At 36.2% G+C, this 25220-nt stretch overlaps 2 protein-coding genes and 1 long non-coding RNA gene across 3 annotated transcripts in view; 1 reads left to right on the top strand and 2 right to left on the bottom strand.

The window, feature by feature from the left end:
- The window catches only part of E23 (Early gene at 23), a 38021-nt gene extending 20273 nt beyond the window's left edge, over positions 1–17748 (bottom strand). The window contains exon 1 of the mRNA XM_064685747.1: positions 16631–17748. Coding sequence (XP_064541817.1) covers positions 16631–17688 — 1058 coding nt within the window. The 5' untranslated portion in view covers positions 17689–17748. The remainder of the gene's footprint in view (positions 1–16630) is intronic.
- A 41-nt stretch (positions 17749–17789) lies between these two features.
- On the bottom strand, positions 17790–20311 carry LOC135430921 (uncharacterized). Its single transcript, XR_010436694.1, has 3 exons — positions 20049–20311; positions 19278–19350; positions 17790–17918 (listed from the first exon to the last, which is right to left on the bottom strand). It is a non-coding gene; the product is annotated as an uncharacterized LOC135430921 (long non-coding RNA).
- A 2902-nt stretch (positions 20312–23213) lies between these two features.
- LOC135430902 (uncharacterized) lies at positions 23214–24295 on the top strand. The gene has a single exon (XM_064685726.1). It carries the CDS (start codon positions 23332–23334, stop codon positions 24064–24066), a length of 735 nt encoding a protein of 244 aa, XP_064541796.1. The 5' UTR covers positions 23214–23331; the 3' UTR covers positions 24067–24295.
- The last annotated feature ends 925 nt before the right edge of the window (positions 24296–25220 follow it).

Here is a 25220-nt window from a genome sequence, read left to right as displayed (position 1 = left end):
ATTTATCTTGCAGAAAGTTTTTCGCATTCTTGAACAAACAAAAACATAATTAGCCAAACTTAAACCGAAAACTGTTAAAAGCTTGTATTAAGCTAACATATCAAGAGTTTTAAGTTTTTTCATTCGTAGAAAACCAATTCCTATGATTGGAAATTTGCTTTGCTAACGACTTGTTTACATTTGGTTGCTGTTTTTATACCCAGAATCTATGGAAAGTGCATAAAAGGGTATAAGGATTTTGTGAAAATGTGTGTAACATAAAGTAAATATATATTCTTGATCAGCGTATTGATGAGCATATTGATTGATAACGGCAAATCGATCTAACTCTTAGTGCCCGCGCATTACGAGTTAATCGAGCTTTCGCTAATCGATAACTTGCCCCAATTGCAAGCAATCGATAAATATCGATATCGAAATAGTGTTTTTTGTGAAAATCTCTTAGGTTCTTTAAGTACATTCACCAAATTTGAAAAGTAGCTTCTAGAATAGCATATACCAATTAAGTATCTTTCATTTTAAGGGTATCAGCTAGTCGTGCACTCCCAACTGGAGTACCCTTTACTTATATATTCTTCTTTTTGGTTTTAGTAGCCGTCCAATCATTAGCCAATTAGCCAATTGAAGCCAACTTGCCATAAAACTACTTAAATATAGACTTTAGGAAGCGCCTGTTCTGTGGGCGTTTTGATGACGTTCCAAATATGCGCTTAATTCGTGTTATTATATCACGTCACATTTTTAGTTTTTATATTATTTGTTTTTTTCTGTTAGCCTAATTGAGGGTCTCTGGCATCACCAGTTCCAGTTTACACAGTACACTCTGCCGATTATAACATAGTTTTATAATTTGCACGTGGGAACATTTAACAAGTTTATTTAATCGTTTGCCAGAGAGCTGAAAGTGTTTATTAAGTTTTTGAGCTCAAATTATGAAAGTTGAAAACGGGGTTCATTGAACTGTTTGGCTACAACTTTGTCTGGGTTTAGCTTTTAACTAGCTGAGACTTAAATGTTTTTATTGAGTTTCGCTTAAAGCTGATGGTTAGTTGTGCAATTGTTTTTGTAGTAAGTTTATAAATATTAAATACGCTTTTATTTCTTCTAGAATTTGTTTTAGTTGTTCTTTTCATAGTTCTTCACTTACGTTTGACATATATTCTACTAGCGGATATTCCCCGGCCTTGTACGTAGCGTGTTTTGTGCTTAAAATTTGAAATTCAATATTTTCACCCAGTTTCCGCCCGTGAAACATTTAATTCCGCCCGTACTATCTTGAAATTCACTTTTATTTGAAAATAAATAATAAATAAAATCAATTGGAAAAATAACCTAAAGTTAGAATGTTATGGTGACCTTTGGCCCGCAGTTTATGTTCAAGAGCAGTGGATATCACGAAAAGCGTATCTAATAAATTTTATGAAAGATATCTAAACATGAATTTAACGCCTATCGAATGGTAAACAAATGAGTATCACAAACTTTTTTCGAGATCTTTCCACACATGCGAGTGAAATTTTCCAATTCAGCTTCCATGCTCTTCCGGTATGGACTGTGAGTCAGTCACTCAGTCAGTCGGTCAGTCAGTAAGTCAGTCAGTCAGTCAGTAAGATAGTCAATCAGTAAGATAGTCAATCAGACAGATAGTCAATCAGTCAGTCGATGAGTCAGTCAGGACGAACAGTTTTATATAAATAGATTAATTGGAAAAAAATTCGAGTACAAGTATTTTACATTGTCCTACATGTTCACATTTCCGCTGTATTTGCATAAATTTCATGACCTCCATTGTCACATTATTTGCATTGAAAAATGTCTATTGTCATTTTATTAAGAGTGTTGTCCAATCTTTGAATGCAATCAATTTCCCCTGTTTAATATAATTTTGTTAAAGTTATGTTATTGTCCTCCATGGTCACATTATTTTAAACACAGAGAGAGCCTCTCTCCCTGTCTCTCTCTCTCTCTCGCTCTTTCTCTATGTCTTTGTATATAACAGCATTTAGACTGCATAGTTATATAAGTTATATAGGAACCATGGGAAATACCGAATCATTATTATTTATAGAAAATGCAAAATTTACTAGAAATGTTCGGTCCTCCAATGACATTATACATTTAAAAACAAATAAAATAAGTTAACACAAATGACTCACACATTCGTTGCTTTTTAAAATAAGGAAAATCAAAGCTGGGCGTCGAAACTTCGGAGACTTTTGGAAATTATTTTGCATATGCGGCGGCGACAATATGCCAATAAAATTGACTACCAGGTGGACGGAAGGGAAGACACAAGGCGCAGTAGCCGCTGCCTAGGAATTGAGCAATATAAAAAACAGAAATGCAAGGCAAAGCGGAACGCGCAGAAATGAAACGCATTGCGAGCGCTTGGCAGGCAAACAAATAAACAAATGAAATGAACAAATGATGAAATGAGCAAATGACGTTTTGTGCGAAAGACGGCAAAGACGAAACAAGGCGTCGAAAACGTGCGAATGGCGCTCGACGGACAGGCGTCGACGGCGGCAGAGCGACGCCGGCTGCCAGCCAAGCGGCCATTGAACCTGCCAAGTTGAGCTCAGAATTGGCGAAAGTGAAGACCCACTGCCGCAAGCCAGAGACACAGACGCATAAAAGACAGCCAAAGAGAGATAAAGAGAGAGAGAGAGAGAGAGAGAGAGAGAGAGAGGGAGAGGGAGAGCGCAACAGCGGAGCGCAGCGATCTACGCGCTGTGCGCTGATGACGCAGTCGTCAAAAGGCAACAACAATAACAATAAAACTCAAAGCTGATGATGATGCTGAAACAACAAAGTGCGATTAGAAGCTGCCAAACAAGCGGCGAAGGAGTAGGAAAAGAAGCAGCGCAGCGGCATCAAGAGCAGCTTATACAAAAAACAAGACACACTGACTGACTGACTGACTGACTCGTCTTACGCTCATCATCATCATCATTATCATCATCGCAAGCAGCCGCAGCGCCTATTGCAGTCGCTGCTTCTTGGAAGAAAACCCAACGCAGCCAAATAATGAAAACAACAACTAACAGCAAAAGAAAAACAAAACGAAAAAAAAATTTGTTGATCACATCACAAACAACAGACACAAAAAAAAAAGGAAAAAGAAAAAACGCAATTTGTTTAAAATGTAGGTCTATAGGTTTCTCGAAAAACCCGCGAGAGAGAGAGCGAGAGAGACGGGGCCGCAGCTGCTGAGGCAGCGACAGCGGCAGCGGCCGAGGCAGCAGCGACAGCAACAGGGGATAGCCATGGCAACAGGCAACAACAGCCGGCTAACAGCAGCGGCAGCAGCAGCAGCAGTAGCACACATACACACACACATGCACACACTTGAAATGCCTTTCCCCCCATCATTTGGCTACACACACACGTCCATGGCTTGAAGCAGTTAATGTTACACACGCGATTACACTGGGAGGAATTAAAGTGAGCCGAAGTTTTAAACATAACAGAAAACTTTACTAAAATTATATTCGCTATTTAAAATATTGTAATTATTTTAGTAAAATTTAATAAACAATAAACTCAAACCAAATTTCTTGCTATTCTATTATTTAATATTCACCTAATATTTATTTTAACATTTATCTGCATTATTTCTCGCAGTGTATACACACAATTTTTCCGCTCTCGACACGAACAAGTCGGACTATTTGACTCTTGGCAAAAGCAACTTAAGGTTATTAGCCGCCTTTTTTTCGGATGATTTTTAGATTCCTTTGTTTGTTGTTGTCGTTCTTGTTGATCTTAATGTAATAGCTCGGAGTGTGTTCATGTTCATGCGCCCATGTGTGAGAGTGTGTGTGTATGCCTTTTGTGCATGTGTACAAACGAATCCATTTGGTTCAACTTAAGAGAAAAAAAGTGCAACTCATAAAATTGTTGATTTGATGCGGCGGCGCCTCAAGAGCCGAAAGCATGCCGCATTTTGTTTTATTTATTTATTTTGGCCTAATGTCGTTACACACACACACACACACACAAACACATGGCCAGCCGACAAACTAAACCAAAGCAATTTGCTTAAATGTTTCGGGCCGTTTCTTGTGGCTTCCTAAAAATTCATTGGGCATTTTATAGTTAGCTTTGCAATTTTTATGATTTAATGAGTCCCCATTTCGGATTCCAGTTTCAAAAGGTTTTGTTTTTGTTTTTTTTTGTAGATGCAAGTTTTATGTGCGCCCCTCTTATGCAACTTGTTGCCGCTATTTGCCTACGACCCGCTCCTCCTCCCCCCCCCCCTTGCCACCGGCTAGACGCTTTTTTTGAGTCACTTGCAAAAAAAAAGACATGCGCAACATTTGAGCATCGCGTATAAATAAAATTAAACTTTGTCATGTGCTTTGTAACGCATAACGGTAGATTTATAATGCTTAGCCAATTGCAATTAGTTGGATCCAGTTTTATATTTGGACTATTTTCACCAAAAAGATTACTCTAGCTTCTGGTTAACACTTGAATATAGCTTTGGGTGCGAGATATTCTTTTGTTTTACCATTTCTTTACTTTGCTATTTTTCTTTCTTCTTCCTTTTTTATGTGCTTTGTATTTAAGCTTTACTTCTCATCTGTAAAATAAACTAAAATAAACTAACTCAAATCAATTAATCAACTCTTTCACACTATCTCAGATAAATGCACCTAAGACTAGTCGAAAATTGGTCAATAATTATTATATAAGAGCTCAATACGATGATCAGAATAATAAAGTCGAACGAGTATATAAATAAATGGCTTTCACTCTCATAAACATCTCTCAATAAACATGTCTTTCTATATCCCATTTCTATATATATTTAATATTTTAATTGCTATTCTGTATAATCATTTTTATCTACCACAACTAACTCCGACTTCTTTTTATGTCTCATCCCATTTTCGTGTCTATTTATGAATTTTGTAAAACTCGAATTTGTTTTAGATTTTCTTCATATTTTATGCTAATAATTTTATATAAATAATGTGTTTGTATTTCAATTTGAACATATAAAGAATAGTTCGGATTGGCCTTAAAAAACCCCATTCGATTTTAATTATTTAAATGAATTTTATTTTTGGATTATGTAAAAACCATTTACAACTCAATTTATTGCGGACACACACATACAGAAACCCAAACCCACTCACAGTCATTGGGGCGTATGCGCAATCCCTGTGAAAAATGCGTTTACATATTAAGTATACGCCACGTGTTTGTTTTTATTTTAATTTTGTGATTTATTTTAGTGATTCTTTGTTTGTTCTCGTAAAATGCAAAACTAACGCGAACCGTTGATAGATGACGCTCGTCATAATGATGTTATTAATAATAATAATGATGATGATGATGATAATGTTTGGCAAAGTTCAAGAACGTACATTCGGCATGAACTTGTAAAGGTCACACAATGCAATAGAAGTGAATGCACTCAACAAAGGCAGCAGCAACAACAAAAGCAACAGCAACAACAGCGACAACTATGTCGGCAACAACAATAAAAGCTGACAGCTGCTGCCGCTGCCGCTGCAACCGCAATTTAAACTAATATAGCTTGCAACAACAATAACAACAACAACATCAACAAAAGCAACAGCAACAATGACAATGGCAATAAATTATTTTTGAATTAATTTTTATTCGTTTGCTAAGCAGCAGCCAACAACAACAAGCACACAACAATAAACATGCAACATTCAATCACGAGCGTCGACTGCGACTGTGACTGTGACAGTGACTGCGACTGTGACAGTGGCAGTTGTCGACGCTTTGCCGTTGGCCTCCATTGCAGCCCGGTTGCCCATCAACGCCCCCACGCACGCACACACACACGCACACGCACGTATGTGTTGCACACACACATACACGCTGCCCACACGCGCTGTGTTATTGACACTGGCGCAGTCTAACGGTGGATAAAATCCGCGATAACTTGCAACAATGTATGCAACAGCAGCAGCAGCCGCCAGCTGCCAGACGAGTCGTCTATTTAATTTTCTATTCCAGATTAAATTATAATAAATTGCAATTTCTATGCCACCGCCCACCCCCCATCCTGCCCCCCCTTGCTGCTTGCATTGCGCAATGCGCTTTCCTAGTTCCCCATCGCGAATGGAGAGCAATTTGTTGTGCCGCCTTTTCTAGCGCGCATGCAAATGCGCCTGCCCCAAAGAACGCCGGCGCAGCCGCTGGCCCAGACCTCGACGTTGACATATGGGCGCCCACACGCCGAGAGAGAGAGAGAGAGACAGGCAGAGAGAGAGAGAGAGAGAGACAGGCAGAGAGAGCGAGACAGGGAATCAGTTGAGACAGAGGCGAATATGACAGGGCAACGTGATACAAAAATTGCAAAGAGATTTCTGCGAAAAGTGCATTCAACTCGGGAAACAATAAATAATAAATTGAAAAACTTGATTCTTTTTAAAACTATGCAAGCGCCTTCTTTATTCACAGCCTAAAAAGGTAAACAATATTCAACAAAAAAGGTGAACACATTGTTAAAAATGCTCTAAAATTTTGAATACAGCTCTAGTAATATGTCAAAAGCAAAGAGAGAAGCAATAAGAGAAATTAAAAGCGATACGAAAAACAAAAATGTGATGAACTAAGCAAAGCTCAGTCAAAAGAAAAGGGGTTTGATGAGAAGCAAAGCAAGGAAAATAAAGTTTGAAAAAATGATCAAAGAAGCGAGGAGCAAATTGAGATAAGTACAGGTAATCGCAGCGAGAAGCGATGAAATGTAAATACAGGCTTTGGCTAACAGCAATGAATAAGTTCAAAAATGATAAATTGAAAGATAAGGTAAGCGAATGGAAAAGAAGTGAGGAGGGAGAAGAAGGCAGTAAGGAAGTAAAGAAGTAAAGAAAAGCGAATTAAAACGGATGTAAGCAGAAGGAAAAAAGTATAAAGGGAATAGAACTGAGGGAGAAGGCAACTGATTAAACAAGAAGCAAAAAAAAAGAAGAGAAGCGCACAGTAAAGAAGTAAAGGAAAGCAAATTAGGAGGAAAGACAGTGAAATAATAAAAAAATAATAAGAATAAAATTGAGAAGAACATGGAAGGGAATAGGAAACAAAAGTTGAAAGGAGAAGCAGACAGCAAAGTAAAGAAAAGAAAGCCAAGGGGGTAGAAGGTGTAATAAAAAGGCATATGAAAATATAACTGAAAGAGAAGTAAAGTGAATTAAAAGAAGTTAAGAATAGTAAATTAAGAGGGAGGAAAGGAGTAAAGAAAATATCAGTACAATAGAACTGAGAAGGGAAGGAAGAAGCAAACATCAAAGTAAAGCAAATAAGAATAAAGAGTTTATCCCTCTTGGAGGGGATTGGCAGAAATAGAAAAGATGAGTGGGAAAAAACCTTACAGCAAGAAGCGAAGCGGAAGCAAATGAGTAAAGAAAATCAAAAGATGTAAGTGAAGGAATTAGAGCGAGAAGAGAGGAAGAAGCGAACCGGAACAAAATAAAGGAAACGCTGCAAAGTCAAATGAAGAAAGCAGAAGAAATGAATGGAAAGAGAAAGCTCATTAAGATACGAAGCACAGTAACGTAATGTAGAAGGGATGGATATGGGAGAAGGGGAATTACCAAAGGAAGAAGTGAAGGGAAGCAAGAAGCTTGATAGAAATAGCAAGAAATACAAATTTAGGCAAGTAAAAACAGAAGTCATGATAAATGTGAACAGCGAATCAAAGCCACAAGGAAAGAGAGAAGCGTACAAACTGTCATAATGTTTTCTTAAATAAGTTAGATATTAAAATTTGTCAGCAGCAAAAGCTATGCATTAACTTTGTTTATGATGTCAAATGTCAAAGAAAAAACTCAAAGGCTTAATAAAATCGAAAAGAAAAGAAGTTAGGATCGAAAGAGTTATACTCCGAGTACTTCATAAAGCGACAATGGGCAGCCTTGAATATGCGCCGTTTGCACGATGCCGCTGCCGCATGTGCCACCAATGGGAGACATCGATGATGCACATATATATGGGCTATGGGAAGCGTTTGCGACTCGTCGAGAAGATGAAGGCATTTGGCCTGCAAATAACACCGACCGATCTATATCCGAAAACCATTTGCAATCAATGCATCAAAGTGCTCGATAAAAATTATTATTTTCAAAATACGCTCAAACTGATATCGAAATGAAGGATATATTTGGGTAAGCAGAGAACGAACATATCCAAAGGCAGCTGTCAGAGAATATATTTCCATTTTGCTATTATTTTCAGCTTTGAACATTTCAATGGTAAAGTCCTGAGCGAGTCGCTTGCCTATACAAGCTCTGCTGAAAAGCAATTTTTTTTTTCTAATTCTATTCTAATAAAAAGTGTACACAACAATAGATCGACAGCTGGCGTAGCTTGAGCAGCTGCACAGGACTAGTTTTTATTTCTTAGAAATCGAATTTTGTTTAGCTTTTACCTGGCCATACCTAGAACTAGCTGAAATTGAAGCCCAAATCCTCAGGCTGTTTGCTAAAAAAAAAAAATGAAGCTCTATGGGTTGTATCTAATAAAGATCTAGCTGAAACAAAAAACGAAGCGTAGCCCAACCCAACTCAAACTCAGCTGAATTCAAAATGCGCCATTTCAAATTGCCCCACTGAATGTTGTTTGTTTGTTTGTTGTTGTTGCATTTGACACGCCTGTTGCTTTTATTGTTAGAGTGTGTGCGTGTGTGCGTGTGTTATCAAGACAAAACTTGACCCACATACAAGTTTATTAACCGGTTTCTGGCAGCGCATCAATTGGCAGCAGCGAAAAAAAGGGTTGCAAAAATGGTTGAGCAAATTCTTGGCTTCAAAATACAAAAAAGAACTTGTAGTAAAAAAAAAACTGAAAATGGCATCTACAAATATAATCCATAAATAACGAAACGGCAAAAGCTACTTATTAAAGGGAGCTGAAAACTTTGAATAAGCAAGTTTAAGTAGATAAAAGTGTAAATACAAATTTGTCTATTTACTGAATGCTCCACTTAAAACTTCGGTAAGGCGGCAAAAGTTCTACATCAAACGCCGTAAAGAACTTTGAGGAAAGCAGTTTATGTAATCAAAGTGTAAATGGAGCTCTTAATTTCGATTAAAAGTTTTTTTAAAGCTCCGTTTAAAGCTTCAGTAAAGCGGCGAAAGTTTTTCTTAAATTAATATAGGAACTTTGGATAATGAAGTTTATATAAGTTTATATAAAACAGGTTTTTAAATAAGGCATTAATGAAGAACTTCATTTTTATTTAAAGCTTATGACTTAAAGCTGTTCTTAAAGCTTTTGTAAAACTTAAAGCTCTCAAGTTTCCTCTAAATATGAACACACTTTTTTTGTTAGCTTTTTTCTATGTGTTATGTGTTTTAATCAACTCACAGTAATAATGTTCCATCTAAAGAATATTTTCCTTTGATAAAAGTGCGCTTTTTTTTTTTACAAAAATTTGATACCTGATGTTGTTTTTTAAGCATATACAAAATTATAAAAAGGCCGACAGCTTGTAAATATATTTGGATAATAGATTTTAATACTTTTTTCTAAGCCATAAGCAGTCCAAACTTTCTGTATCGAACCAAATCAGCCCAAAAAAAATCAATTCAAATTAATTCGAATTAGTCAAATTAAAAAAAAAATTACTTATATTAGAATAATCTTGACAAGAGAACCTGACTAGAAAATAAATTCTAGCCAACCTCAAAAATTGTCTTTTGTTTAGAATTTCTTTTTGTACATACATATCCGAAAAGTGAACTCTTCTGTATATTCCCTGAGAATTTCTTAAAAGAAAAACCTTTTTTCAAAACCTATATTAACTATGGAAAATGGGAATATATCGAAGAAAAAAGATATGCCAAATAGGTTCGATTGCAATTGACCTCGAGAAACAACTATTGTAAAACATAAAATATTTGCCTATTTGCAAACCAATTGGAATTTCGTTTTTTATGACTATTTTTCCAATTTTAATTCCCGCTGGAGCTTTCAGGCTCCATTCTGAAGGCATGCATTGGGTACACACACACACGCACACACACACATAGGCACATTCATAGGCATACAATCGAGCATTCGCATCGACTGTGAGCCATTAGCCTAGTTAGGCATTGCCCCATTGGAGAGGGGGAGGGAGGGGGGAGGTAGGGGAAGTCGATCCTATTCGATCCGATAGCGACTTGGACTTCATCTCAGTTGCGATTCATTTAGTTTCTGCTTGCACTCAGATGCTGACGTTCTGTGGGGGCGTCTGTGGGCGTGGGCGGGTGTGTGTCTGTATGTGTGTGGGCGTGGCTGTGTGCCGATAGTGCTTCAATATGAAACAAAAATAAATAAATAAAATGCCGCACAGGCAACACAAAATGGGAATGTTTGTGTTTTGCGCTTTGTTTGTGTGCCAAGAATGCGTTTGTCTGCCTCTGCCACAGCCTCTGCCTCTGCTTCTGCTTGTGCTTCTTCTTCTTCATCATCTTCCACACATATTCTTCTCATTTGTTGGGTTCAACAAACTTTAATCGCACATTAGCCGCTCGAATTCCGAATCGATTCCAGCGGATTGTATGGAAATGGAAATGAAATCGAGGCACACGCACAAATCGCATCGCCATCAAGAAAAAAAAACACACACAAATACAAATACAATTTTTGGCTTTCGGTATTCGCTTTAAATAAAAAAAAAAAAGGAAAAAAGTTGTATAAACATTGAAAAATATGTGTGTGTTTCTTTGAAATTTGATTTGATGCACAAGCTGTTCGGCTTAGGAATTATTATTATTGTGGCATCTGTATGTGCAATGCAAATGGAATGCAACTGCAGCTGCAACTATGAAAATGATTGTACATATCTAAATATGCTGCCAGATGATAGGAGCAAGATTTGAGTTGAATATTCAATAATATTGCATATATTCTCTATGGAAAATTAAAGACTTGAATCAATACAATACAATCAATACAATTTAAAACAATCAGAAGAGAAAATGTCTTAATTAAGCTTTAATTTTTTAGCTGATTAGTTTATTATACATTAGAAGAGGAATATACACGCCCTTTACTTTCCCGCTTTTCCGCCCACGATGCGGACTTTCCACAATTGATAAAAGAAGCCTTCGATTCTTTTTTTGTTTCGTTTGATATTTGAGATTTGAGTCAATCGAAGAAAGAATTATAAAACTTAGAGCTTCATTAAGCAACCAGAAGGATGATTTTCCAAATTAGTAAGTTGTCCTATAAAATATGCTTAAAGCGAATCGCATCACAAAATTCTTATACAAAAGTTTTTCAGGCCTTCTCCTACATGCTTGCCCTTGCTTATTTAAATAATTTAATTTTTTTCATTGACAAAGTTTTACAACCTTTGTCATAGTTCCACATTTAAATTATATTACCTAAAAAAATATTCTAACATTAATTTTAATTTTTCGCAGCTATGCAAAATCACTCAGACAATTTGAAATTTATATTAGTTTTAGCTTAAAAGCTAAAAAAAAAACAGCCAAAGCTAAGAAAAATGAGTTTTGAAAGTAGAATGAACTAGTTCAAGCAAACAGCACGAAAGCAATAAAAGAACTGGTTTTTATTATTCATTTGATTGATTGGGACAATAAAACTTATCAATCTTAAAAAACATGCCACAAATTTCAAAGATCTAGTTTGGGTTGTTTAAATTTATTATATACAGTGAAACCAGGCTGCATAAAATAAATTATATGACATATACATAAAGCTCAATTGTTGGAATCATAGATTGCATAATTATACATTTTATAGAAACTATTGGCCCAATCGAGTCTAAATAGGCTTAAACTAAAATAAATTGAAATGGCATAAAACAACTTAAATAAACTTAAAATAGGTCCAAATATGAGAAGTCAAAAAGGTTAGAGGGAAACACGAATTGTGTAGACAAGTAGAGCTTTAAGCTGTAAGTGCGTCAAATTGTGTAAGCTAGAAGAGTTTTTAGCTTTAAGTGCATAAATTTGTGTAGATAAGTAGAGCTTTAAGTGCACATAATTAATAGAGATTTAAGCTAAGTGCATGAAATTGTATAGACAGGTAGAGCTTTAACTTCATACAATTATAAAAACAAGTCGAGCTTAAAGCTTTAAGCGCATGAAATTGTATTTCTAAAGCTTTAAGCTTTAAAAGCATGAATTTGTGTAGACAATTAAAGCCTTAAGTGCATGAAATTGCATTCAAAATGAACTTAGACTACAGTCAAAAACAAAATTTAATATTATTTGTATCTAAGCGATTTTATGAAAATGTTGTATTTAATGTTGTCTTTATATTTAATTTATCTATATAGGATATAAATTTATATATTTTTTATTTATTTCTTTTTTTGAGCGTAGTTTCGCGAGTTTTAATCTTTCTACTAACAAAGTGTTTTTCAATAACGAACTAACTTAAAATAAGTTCGAAAGGTCAAAATTTATTTTATTTCTAGCCTTTATAGAGAATTAGTTAGTTAGTTTAAAATATATATTTTATATAAATATATAAAATTATTTGTTCTCAATAAAGGCTAGAATTTATTCCCGTCTAACGTGCACAAATGTATAATTAATATAATTAAGTTCATAAAACCAAGACCTTTAACAATTTGTCACATTTGCAGCTGTTGTCTGTGATTTGGTTATGGTTAACAGCCCCTTTTTCGCTCAGTGTAATCATTGCTGGTTTGTTTTATTTCATTTTTTTATTTATTTTTTTGGAGCTGTTGCAATTGTAGCTAAAATTACTTCTTTAATTCGTTGTCACTTGGCAGCCACGAGGCAGCTGACTGACAATCTAACTGCCCCTCGGACCGACTGACTGACATCTATTACCACATTTACACACACACACACACACACACACACTAGCTAACAAGTGGTAAGTGAGTGGATTCAAGTGCATATTTCGGTTAATTTGAATTGCAGTCGCACAGTTCAATTATGCGGCCGAGAAAAAGGTTTAGTTTTAGTTTTGTATACCCCAAACCTATGGCAAATGAGCAAAGGGTAGATTGATATTGTGCGGAGTTATTTTTACAGAGTCTTAAAGGATAGCTTTAAAGGCTGCAAAGGATACAGATATATGCTTGATCACATGTTGACGTCAAAGTGCAATTTTGAAGTAGTTTTTTTTTTACTGAGGCTTAAAGAACTCCCTATATTAAAGGCTTCATAAGTCATATAGATGTGCTTGAGCACAAGTTGACTCAATCTAGAAAATATAATTCCAAATTTGAAGTTTCTCTTGAAGTAACCTCGTTTGACGAGCTAACACGAATGGACACAGTGTGAAGTCGTCGATCTGGGTAGCCTTTAGAGGAACTTAAAATTTGGTATACATATTCTCATATACCATGTGCAGAACAAGTTTATTAGCTTCTCTTTCTTTCGATATCTCTTCCCATTTTCATAGCATAGATAAACTTTTTTTTTAAGATATGGTTTTTAAGCATTAGTCGATGATTATTCTGAGAAACTACATACATGAGATTAAGTATATTAAAATAATTATTAAAAGTCATTTTACTTTTTGAATACCTCCCATTAAAATTTGAAAATATTTCCATTTCTTAAGATATAAAATTCAAATATTTGCATATCCTTAGATATAACCTTGAGCTTTAGTAAAAACAACGCTTTACATGCTGCATACTGAAATTTTCATACAAATCGGACAATGAAAACCGATCTTTACCAAGACAAAGCAAAGGGAGGAAGAAGCAACAAGCGAGGAAGAAGTGTAGAACAAAGTTAAAATACTTTTAACAACAGCCCGTCGCTGTGCACAGAGTATCTCCAAGTCGGGCACAGCCTACTTAAGCACTCTTATTTGCAGTGTATAATGTTTTTTTATATTTTTTATTTTTAATTTAAGCCCACAAGAAGTGGCTTCGCTTTGGCTGCGTTGCGGATTGGCTGCAATTTAGTTGCAGGAATTAAATTAAATTCAATTACAATGTGCACAACAATGTCGTGTGTGTCTGTGGATGTGTGTGTGTGTGTGTGCTGAGTGCAACTTCATTATGTGCATTTAACATAAATATTTTCAATTATTATGCGATTTAAAGTGCACTTGAGTACATGCACTTTTGTGGCGCACTGTTCTGCTGCCAGCTGAATGCATTTTATTTGAAGTTGAATTTGTTGTGTCTTTTATTTTTTCGCTTTTGCCAGTTTCTTTTTCTGTTTTATTTGTTTTTTTTTTTTTTGGAAATCTCGTGCATCTGTTGTCGCAATTTTGCCAGAAAATTGGTTGACCCAGTTTTTTTGGTAGTTGGGAAAGAGAGAGGCAGCCAGAGAGAGAAAGAGCGAGAGAGAGGGAGAGAGCAAAGTGGAAGAATGTATCTGATGCTCGTTTAGCAGCTGGCTCCAAAAAGTAAAATAACTTCAGATTGGCACCAAAAACTGCAACAAGCTGTTGCCAGCTATCTGGAGCAGTTACACTGTGCTGCATAAGTGCTGGCTTTTGGGGCATGCGGCAAAGGGAGGCAGCCACGAATCCAAGAATCAAGAAATTCTTGAAATGTTTAACCAGGGCTTCGACTAACGAATTGCAAGATTCACGAGCGAGTTATGGAATTGAGTTGTTGCATGAAGCAAATTCAAAGAAAGCAACTTTGCTTAAGTTAAGCCGATAAAATTAAAGAAAGCAAAGATTTAATTAAAATAAAAGCTGTCTTACATATAATTTTAACTCATACTTTAAGTATGTAATTAAAAAACCAAAAAGAGATCTCAAACAGCCAGTAAAACGTTTACGAATATAGCACAGAATTGAGATATCCGAATCTTCTTCAAAGCAGATGCAGCCAGTAAGAGAGAGAGAGAGAGAGAGAGAGAGAGAGCGAAGGAAATAGAATGAGAGTGTGACAGAGAGAGATAGTAATGGTGAGAATGCATAAACCATGATGTCTAAATCGTTTACGAATAGAACACAAAGAAGGATTAAAAATGTATTTGTGTACTCATTTATTTTTTATTTAACCCTAGTTGAAGCACTTTACAAAATTCCCTTTCCTAGAAGAACTTGTAATGAAATATTGAATTGGTTGTTGGCAGCCACTTCTCAGCTTGCAGCTTGTGGCCTGTTTTTTTTTTTTTTTTTTTTGTGGCCTTTATGATGCAGCTGGCAGCAATGGTATAAAACACAAGACACACTCACTGCCATAAGTATATACCTTAATATATATATACATATATATGTACAGATATAATCCCCCCAGCGGCGACAAAATGCAGCCGCAGCAGTTTAATTCAGAAACCTGCTCCTTACGCAGAGTTCTTAGCTTCACTTTTTATACTCAGTAAACCAAAAGGGAAGAGAGAGCATATTGTTGAGATAGATGCTAGTTTCTGTAAACTTGGTCTAGATGCTTATTGGATTATTTTGTATTTTTCTTAGTTTTATTTATTTAGCCTTTTACACTGTCCAAGAATTAAATTTTAATCGGAGCATTGCAAATGGAAATAATTTACTATTTTTTTTCAATAAAAAGAAAATGTTGTTCATATAAAGAAGTTTTCCATTCCTCAGATTAGGTAAAACTTAAATCATACCAATTTTTAAAATTATATATAAATTTTAATCTTAAAGGGAAATCTACTCTCTTCATATTGCAAAAAGACAAAATGCCTTTAAAAATATATTTAATATATGAAATAATAGATTTTGTGAGCAAAAACCTAAAAACACCAGGAAATTTATTTTCCAACACTTGCTGAAGCACAAGACAGGCTTGTTTTTAGTGTAAACAGTGTACATAAACGTAAACTTTGAAAACTCAACAGCCACAGCATCTAGTGTTGTAAAGGGATAGTCATACAAGCCGCAAATAGGTATTTTGCGATAAAGCAAAGTTGGGCACACCAAAAAAAGGAAGAGCAGAGCGCGAAGTGAAGACGACTTATGAAATGAAGAACTAGGAATAAATTTAAATTGCAAAACTAGCTGACCGGACGGGCAAATTAAATACCTCCATCGTGTCGATGATGAAATTAGAAAATTGTTTACTCCAATTAGGCTTTTACATATATTTGCATATTCTTATGTATTACATAATTAGGCTGACACTCGTTTTGTCGATCATTAATAAATACAAAAATAAACAAAATATAAAGAAGATTACATTTGAATCAAAGTATTTAAGTGCAGATCAACCTTTTTAAGGTTTATATTTTTTGCAGGGTATCGCGCAGTTGATCATCTTTACCATTCCAACTTGTTTCTCTTTTTATATTTTTATACAGTTTTTTTATTTTGATTTCTTGCATGCAGCTTTGCTGTTATTCTTAAGCTGTGGCTGAGGTGTGTGCAAGTGTGTGTGTATTGTGCATTGTGTGTGTGTTTGTTGTGTGTGTGTTTGCTGTGTGTATGTTTGTTGTGTGTGTTTGTGTGTCCCAAATTTTGTAGGTGAAATTATACGCACACTTCAGTTTTTGGCCTGTTTATTTTTTGGTGTATTTTTTTCTTCTTTTAGAGAGCTGCCCGAAACTGGACTTTGGGTTCTAACTGGAGGAAGCAAAAGCGCGCTCTCTCTCTCTCCCCCCACCCCCCCCCCCCTCTCCACACACCCTCTCTCCCCCTGTAACTATCTCTATAGGTGTATTTGTTGGTTGCACGCAAGTTAAAGCGAAAAATTGGGTCAAAAAGCAGATGTGCTCACCTTTTGGCATCAGCTAAAATGCAAGTTTTGGCCAGTTTCGATGCAGACAGATTTTCCGCGCTTGGCAATATCGTTTGTGAGGTGTGCGTAAAATCCGTGGATATGGTGGTGGAGTTTGAGCTGGACGAGCTGCCGGATGATGAGACGCTGCAAATAGTGCTGGCTGCGGCTTCTGCTGCTGCTGCTGCTGCCGGTGCAGCTGCAACAGTTGCTGCTGTTGTTGTTGTTGTTGCTGCTGCTGCTGCTGCTGTTGCAATTGGCTGCACATCGATTTGCAGGCGACAATCGGCCACAATTTTGGCCAGATTACGTCGACTGGCAACCAACGGTACCTGTTCCTCCATATGACAGCAGCCACCGCCGCCCGTTGCCGTTTCGCTGTCCGAGTCCGCGTTGGCGACAGCGACAGCGTTTTGGGCCAACAAATTCATTGGCATTTTTTCGTAATGCGTCTGGGCCAACACTTCACACTTGGCCAGCGCCTGCGTCGGTATCTGAGTCTGCGTCTGCGTCTGCGTCTGGGTCGGAGCCTGAGCCTGAGCCTTTGGCTTCTGCTTGGCTTTCAATTCTTCAGCTGCTTGTGGAATTTTTTGAATTTTTGTTTTGTTGCCGCCAATGCTGCGCAGCAGGCTGTTGTTGTTGCTGATGTTGTTGTTGTTGTTGTTGTTGTTGAGGCTGGCGGCAACAACTGCAACTGTTTCCGGTTTAGTCGACAGCAAAAGCGGCGTTGTTGCTGCTGCTGCTGCTGCTGATGACGTTTTAGTATTAACTGCTGCTGGCAGTAGTTGTTGTTGCTGTTGTGCTGTTGTTGCTGTCGCAGCTATGGGCAATGTTGCTGCTGCTGCCGATTTTAATGACTCCTCAACAACTTGTTCAGCTGCTGTTGTTGCTGCTGCTGCTGCTGCTGCTGCTGCTGATGTTGCTGTTGTTGTATTTATAATTGCCGGCTGCTGTTGCTGCTGCTGCTGTTGCTGCGTGGCGAGAGCGACTCCACCTTCTGGTATAATTGTTGCAAAAATTTGTTCGCCAAATATGAAAAGATCCTTGGAAATAATCATTATCACCTTTTTGTGATATTGTTGTTGTTATTTAGTTTTTTTTTTTATGGTTTATATTTCTGCTTCTTTCTTGCGTTTTGTGTATTTAGTTAATGTAAAACGTTGCTTTATCTGAAGAAAAACCAAAAAAAAAAACACGTTTTACACATACAACATATTTTTTGCCGGGATTATATATTTTTTATCGAATTATTTTTGGCGAATTTTGCGCACATTTCATAATTTGCGTGCTGTAAGAAACGAGTTAAGAGATCATAAAAATTGATTAACAAAAATTTCACAATTAAGAGTCAGTTGTATTGAATAAATACATATCAATAAATATGGAAATAAATATAAATATAAATGTAAAAATAATATAAAAAATATAAAATAATAATATTATATGTACATATAAATATCTGGTAAAGGTAAAGATAAGCTCTCAATACGATAAAATCATCGAAGGATATTGTTTTTAACATATATGCATTTTATCTTTAATATATAAATATTATTATAATAATTCTCTTTTTACGCGATTTTCTTTTCCACGAATTTCATTTATATTTCTTTTACACATTCTATTCCCTGAATTATACATAAAGTTAAGACGTAACCTGTTTTTATAATATATTTAATGCATTAAAATGTGTAAGAACGAAAAAGTAGTATATATTTATATTTTAATAAAAAATTAAAAAAATTATATTTTGTAATTTAAAAACTTTTTTTTATTGTTTATTGTTAGTTGTTTAAAGTCTAAAGTGAACTTTAACAAGAAACTTATATACACAGAACCCGTTGAAAATTTTTTAAATATTCTTTATTGTACTTTCAAGTTCCTCTTTTGGATCTCTTTAGGTCAATTCACAATTTTTCCATTTAGCCATTATATTTTTTTATTATCAAAGAAAACTATAATTCAATTATTTTAACGTATATATCAATCTATCTCTAAAAACGCTAAAATGATTTATGTTTCTATTTTTTTATATAATAAAAGTGCATTTTAAATAAGAAAATTTGTATTTTTAATTATGATTAATTTCTTTTTAATTTCTAATTTTAAAACAGAATCAAAATTGAAAAGCGACATGGATTTAAAAAATTATATTTGCAAAAACACAAACACACACAAACACTTTTCAAATTGCCGTAGCCCAATTTCATACATTTAAGAAATTGTTTATATTATTATTGCGTTTGTTTTGAAACTATTTTTTTCCCCATATAAATCATACAATATTCTGTATTTCAGGCAAAATACTTTGCGAATGCACAGACATTTTTTTCAAATAGTTATTTTCATATTATAAGTAATTTATATTAAAAAAACCAATATTAGTTTAAAGCAGCAAAAATTATGTTGATAAAGCAATTTTCAAACAAAATAATTCACTTTACATTTTATTTATTTTTGATTTATTGATTTTTGATTTTAATACGTAATATTATATATTTTTATATGTTAATTATTATTATTTAATACATATAGTATTTAATTAAATTTATTTATTTTAAATGTAACTTGCTAACATTTTATTAATTTGTTTTCTGATTTAAAAATTTATTTCAAATTTATGAAGAACTGTTTTTACTGTATTTACTTTTGCTGTGGGATTTGTTTGTTAATTTCCGCAAACAATTTTTGGCTTTAAACGCGCTGCACTTGAGACTCGCCTAACAAAATAAAATGAAAAAAATGACTCTTTTTATTGTAGTGTAAAAAATAAACAAAACAAATTTCTATAAAATTGTGTGTTCTTTGTTCACAATTGTTGCTATATTTATTTTTAGCACTCGCAATAATCAGAAAAAAACTTCTGTCGAAATTCACAGCACAAAGTCAAATAAAATAAATGAAATGAAATGCAATTTTTGTTTTTGTTATTTTGCTGTCTAAGCCGCGTCTAGCAAAGAGTGCGAAAGAGAGCGCCGAAAGAGAGGGCGAACTGCAGGCGGCGTCTCGGGCTTTACTTCAGTTACAATTTGTCAATAAGCCCGCGCGAAACAAAGCGCCAGAGCAAAATGTCAGTTTACATTTCTTGAAGCTGTGTGCGTGCGTGAGTGTGTGTGCGTGTGTATAGAATAAAATGTAAACATAGCAAAAACAACAAGCGAGCAGAGCAAAGACAAAAAAAACACGCACCCAAAAGCAGCGAAACGGCAAATTGACGCTAAATCTTTTTCGTTGTAGAATTGCAGCAGGTCGAGTTGTGGGGTTGCGGGGGGGCAGGCAGCAGGTAGAGCGTTATTAAAAATTTCGTATTTAAAAATCAGCTTCAAGCACACAGCACACGCACACACACACACGCGCGCGCAGACAACAAGCACGTTGCGAGACGACTTTTTTTCTTAATATTTTTCTCTTTATTTACTTGATGCATTTGTTTGATTTTGAAACATCTTGAGCAGAAAACACTCACTTAGCCACACGGCACTGGAACACAGAACATGAGAAACCGAAAACGAAACGAAACGTAACGAAAAGATGTAAAAAGACTTATTTTTCTTTTTGTTTAGTGCATGTTGTTGTTGCTACTGCGACGGCGATCGACTAACTGAATTGAAAGCTGAACGGCAACGACGACGACGACAACGAGCAACGCGACGCGCATTACGTACAACCAACGGCGGCCGATTTCGATCTCGTACTGATCACCGTTAAACGCTGTTTCGACTGCGGTGGCTGCTGCTGCTTGTGCTGCTGCTGCTAAGCGACGCAGTCGGCGTCTGGGAGAGCGCGCGCCCGTGCATGAATGACAATTTTAACAGCGCATTGTAGCGCTCATTCTCTCTGTCTCCCCACAGAAAGCGCTGCGGCGTCTTTAGCCACTGCACGTGCGTGTGGAGTTTATCCTCTCTCTTTGCTGTAAGCTTACAAGCGGCTTAAGAGCAACGCTCGTCGCTTAACCACATACAATGTAATGTGACGTCTGTTAGGCGCGCTCTGTAATCAGTCATTGATAGTGAACCGTGGAGCTCGTAAACTCTTAACCGATAAAAGCAACAAAAGCTTTTATGAGGCTTAACGAAGAAAAATAAAAAACAACAAAATTAACTGTCTAGCTGCTGGGACAAAAAGTTGACTTGGTGATAGAAATTTGCTTAAGATTACACTGAGCGTCAAAATGTTGATCAAACTAAGGCGAGAGTTTGTCTATGTTAGCAAAATGTTATGTACGTGGGGCTGCGAAGACAAAGCTTTTAGTTTATTATTTTAGTGTTTAATATTTAAATTAGTTATTATGTATGCAAATTTATTTTTTACAGTGTTCCATGGAATATATAAATATGTATGTTTGACGGGTTTGTTGTTTGACATGTTTCAAGTTTGGTTACGTTTTGATTTTAACTATAACATTTCCGGCAGGCGCTGCCAAATTCCAGTAGTTGTTAGAGAATTATAATAAAATATACACGTATTGAAACAAATACGTTTTCCTATATAAAAAAAAAAATGAAATAAAGACAAAACATGTTGCCCATTAGGCCAGAAATATTTGTGCGTGTGTTAAGCTTTGTTCGCACTGCGGCTGTTAAAGCTTATCAGTCATTAAACTTGACAATAGAGAACCTTAACAGCAACAAAAACAGCACCAGCAGCAGCAAAGAGAGCGCAACGTATACGCAATGTGTGTGCGTGCACCGTTATACCAGGAAGAGGCATAGGCTGAAAACAACAAAATACACTAGACGCCTATAAAATGTGTCAGCTGTTTTGAAGGTTTCAGTGCGTGAAAGCCCATAAAAAAATGTTAAAAAAAAATGGCGAACATGTGGCAACTAGATAAAGCCATAGGCCTTTAACAGATCTGCGATAATCATGATGATTTTTGGTTTGATAAATTAGGCAAAAGAAGTGCGCTATTAATTTTATGGCATGAGCCATAAACATTTGCCATACGCACATATTTGTCCACCCTCCTCCTCGTTCTAATTGTGTGTGCGGGCATTTCGTCTGCTGTTGTTGTCTTTTTTTTTTTTTATTTCTTCTCTTTTATGCGTACTGTGCAAATGCGCGGCGCTGCCAACAAGCTACCAATACATGCGCACACGCACTGACGCACACGCACACACTCAGCGAAACCACACGCACTTGCTCTTAACCTTGAAATTTAAACGCACGCAGCTTTTGGTTGGGTTTGCGTGTGTGCGTGTGCGTTTGTGTGTGTGTGTGTGTATTTGTATTTGTCGTTCAGCTTTTTTTTTTGGCTGCGCTGATAACATTTTGTTTTTGCTTTCTTTTCTTTCTTTTTTTTTGTGCGTTCGTTGCTCTGCACACACACACACGCACACACACACACTCACACGCAGACACACGCACAGCCCATTTTTGTTGTTTATTTGCGCACTTTGTTGAATTTTCAATAGTTTTATTATGCGAATATCTTGCAAATTGTCTTGCTAAAAATTAGTTTTTTATGGTTTCCAAAATTTCGTCCATGTATTCCTGCTTGGTTGTGAAATGACTTTTTATCCCCATCTGCGCACTTATGTATTTTATTATTATTTCGCCGTTTAATGAACTCTTATCAGGCAGCCAGGCACGGTAAGCGCACACGTAGCAGAGCCCTGAGTCAGAGCCGATTCTGTTATACCGAGGGGCACTTTCTTTGACCACAGTCTGTTCCGTAAATTGACACAAAGAGTTTTTGTGCAGATTGTGTCGGGGACCCTGAACTTAGCCCATATATTGGCTCGAAATTGAGGTCATGGACTTTGGACGATATTAAACTAGCGCTAGAAAGTGAAGTCAAAGTTCATTTTGATATAAACTACAGATAAACTGTGATATTTTCAGTAATATTTTGTTCTCATTTCTTAGCGTTTAGATTTTTAGCACAAGTCTAAATTTAATCATTTTTTGTGACCGCCAAAAAGTATGCTGCTATTTTTGACGGAAACGAAAACTTATTTTTGCATTATTATTTCAACCGGAAACCAAACCAAGATATTTTAAACTATTTGAAATAATATATTTTTATCCGCGCAGATCAAATTAGAATATGTAAACAAAGATTGGAGAAAAAAATTGAATATATGAAAAATTTTTAATTTTTTCAGCAAATAAAATATCTAAGAAAATGTGAAAATAAATTTAAAATTGTTTTTAAGCAATAAAATAAATATAAATTTGTAAAAAAATAAATGTAATAAAATAAATGTAAATATGATTAAAAATATGAATATGAAAATATTAGGCTAGGTTAAAAGCAAGGAAATAAGTATATACAATATATTGTATAGATATAGATAGTATTGTATAGATCATAGATAATATATAGTTCACACATAGAAAATATTTTATAGATCATAGATAATATATTGCATACACTATATTGTATAGATATAGAGAATGTTGTATCATCGATATTTTATAGATATAGATATAGATATATATAAAGATCACATAATATATATATTGTATACACTTTATTGTATAGATAGAGATAATATTGTATAGATCATAGATAATATGATTTCATAGTCTAACTTTATAGCTTTGCTTTTGTTGCTAGTTTGGCTTTTGTCAGGGCTTTGCGAGTGGCAGCAAAACACATTCACTTGACTCTCATTACATACAAACAGCAAACGCTTGAACTTTTTACATTATTTCCATTATTTTATTACCTTTGAAAGAGAAAGCCCAGACGAGAAATGGAGGAACCAATTGTATCCATATATGATATGTTGATGAAGCGCTATCGACAGCAGCGCAAAGAAGAATTCCAACAGCAAAGGGATCTCTTGCAGAACAAGCGCCCCACTCAGGATGTGCCGACGAAGCCGAGCATGGACTTCAGCATTGAGCCGAAGAAGCCCAGATCACGTATCAGTCGCACCAGGTTCTCGGTGGAGCAAATGCAGCCGGTTAGGGTGTCCACCAATGTGGTGACCTCAACGCACTTAACCAAGAAAAAATCGAACATTCTGCTGCCGCCGCACGCCAAAAAGGAGACGCTCAATCAGCTGGTGGAGAAGATGAGCGGCCTCAGCCGGAAGCGGTCCAAGAATGCTCCAGCGGAGCCGGTGCCGGTGCCGGAAAAGTCGGCCACGGAGCCGACAACTCGCAGTCGGGATGGCTCGGGCAAGAAGCGAACCGCCATGCGGATCAAGCCGAAGGTCAACAAGACACCGCCTGGCAGCGAGCCGATCAATCAGCGTCAGCGATTGGTCCTGTCGCCGCGCAACTCAAACAAGCCGGCCGTTAAGCGCGACAAGGCCAAAACCAATCCCAACGAGCCGAAGGTCCAGCGTCGCGCCAAGAATCCGGAGGCTGTGCGGCCCAAGGCGCGCCTAAAGGTGCACATGTCCAAGTTGTCCATCAAATCGGCCAGCAAGGCCAGCAAGACCCCGCTGCCAGCTGACAATGCAGTGCGTTATCGCCTCTGAACGGCGATAGTTATATCGGTTTTTATCGATTCCATTCTACAAATTGCAAGTGTTGCGCGCAAAACCGTTTACTCATGTTCTTTTTTGAAGCGCTTCCATTTTGCCAATCAATAGAATCCATTGCAGTTCCCCTCAAACTGCGGACCCTATTGGTTTACATCTGAGCAAGCGTTTCGAAAAGTTTTCATTTTGGCTTAAACTATAAAGAATAAAAATGTCAGTAACCACAGATGATAATTAAATTGATTTGAAAGTTGCCCGAGCTATGGACTTTATTTTCGTCAATTGAACGGATGTGGCTTCCACTGGCTTTCTAAATATGAGCAAAAGTTATCGATAACAATTAGTGAGGAGTCGACTGTGATCTTGCTTACCGTGGCATACTTTCTAGCACAGTTATCGATAACAATTAATGAATATCGATTAGAGAGGAGTTGACTGCGATATATCTAATTATATTAACATACGCTCTTGCACAGTTATCGATAACAATTGATAAGGAGTCGACTGTATTCTACCATATTATCATTGCATACTTTCTAGCACAGTTATCGATAACAATTAATGAGCATCAACTAGAGAGGAGTCGACTGTGATCTAGCTTATTGTAGCATACTTTCTAGCACAGTTACCGATTACAATTTATGAATTTCGACTATTTTCAGACCAAAACTAGAAAAGTATTTATTCTTAATTAACTGATGTGACTTGATATAAGAACGACAGTTTGACATTGATAGGCTAGCCAAAGTTATTTAAATGAATAATCGTAGCGAACTAAAACAGTTGTCGATAACAATTGGGTATCAATTAATGTCCACTGTGATCCACCCAATTATCATAGCATACTTTCCAGCACAGTTATCGATAATAATTGAGTATCGACTAGAGAGGAGTCGACTGCGATCTATCTAGTTATCGTAGCATACGTGCTAGCACAGTTTTCGATAACAATTGATAAGGAGTCGAATGTGATCTACCCAATTATCATAGCATATTTTCTAGCACAGTTATCGATAACAATTAATAAGTATCGACTAGAGAGGAGTTGACTGCGCTCTGTCTAGTTATCGTAGAATAATTTCTAGCACAGTTATCGATTGCCGCAGCATTCATTTTTCCTTCATACCAAAACTAGGTAATTGTATTATTTT

Source organism: Drosophila montana, unplaced genomic scaffold, assembly GCF_035044405.1.
Source record: "Drosophila montana isolate Dmon_TW-CO22-7 unplaced genomic scaffold, ASM3504440v1 contig_309_1, whole genome shotgun sequence".
Classification (NCBI taxonomy): Eukaryota; Metazoa; Arthropoda; class Insecta; order Diptera; family Drosophilidae; genus Drosophila; species Drosophila montana.
Note: the sequence above shows the minus strand (reverse complement) of the source record. Positions and strands in the feature narration are given on the sequence as shown.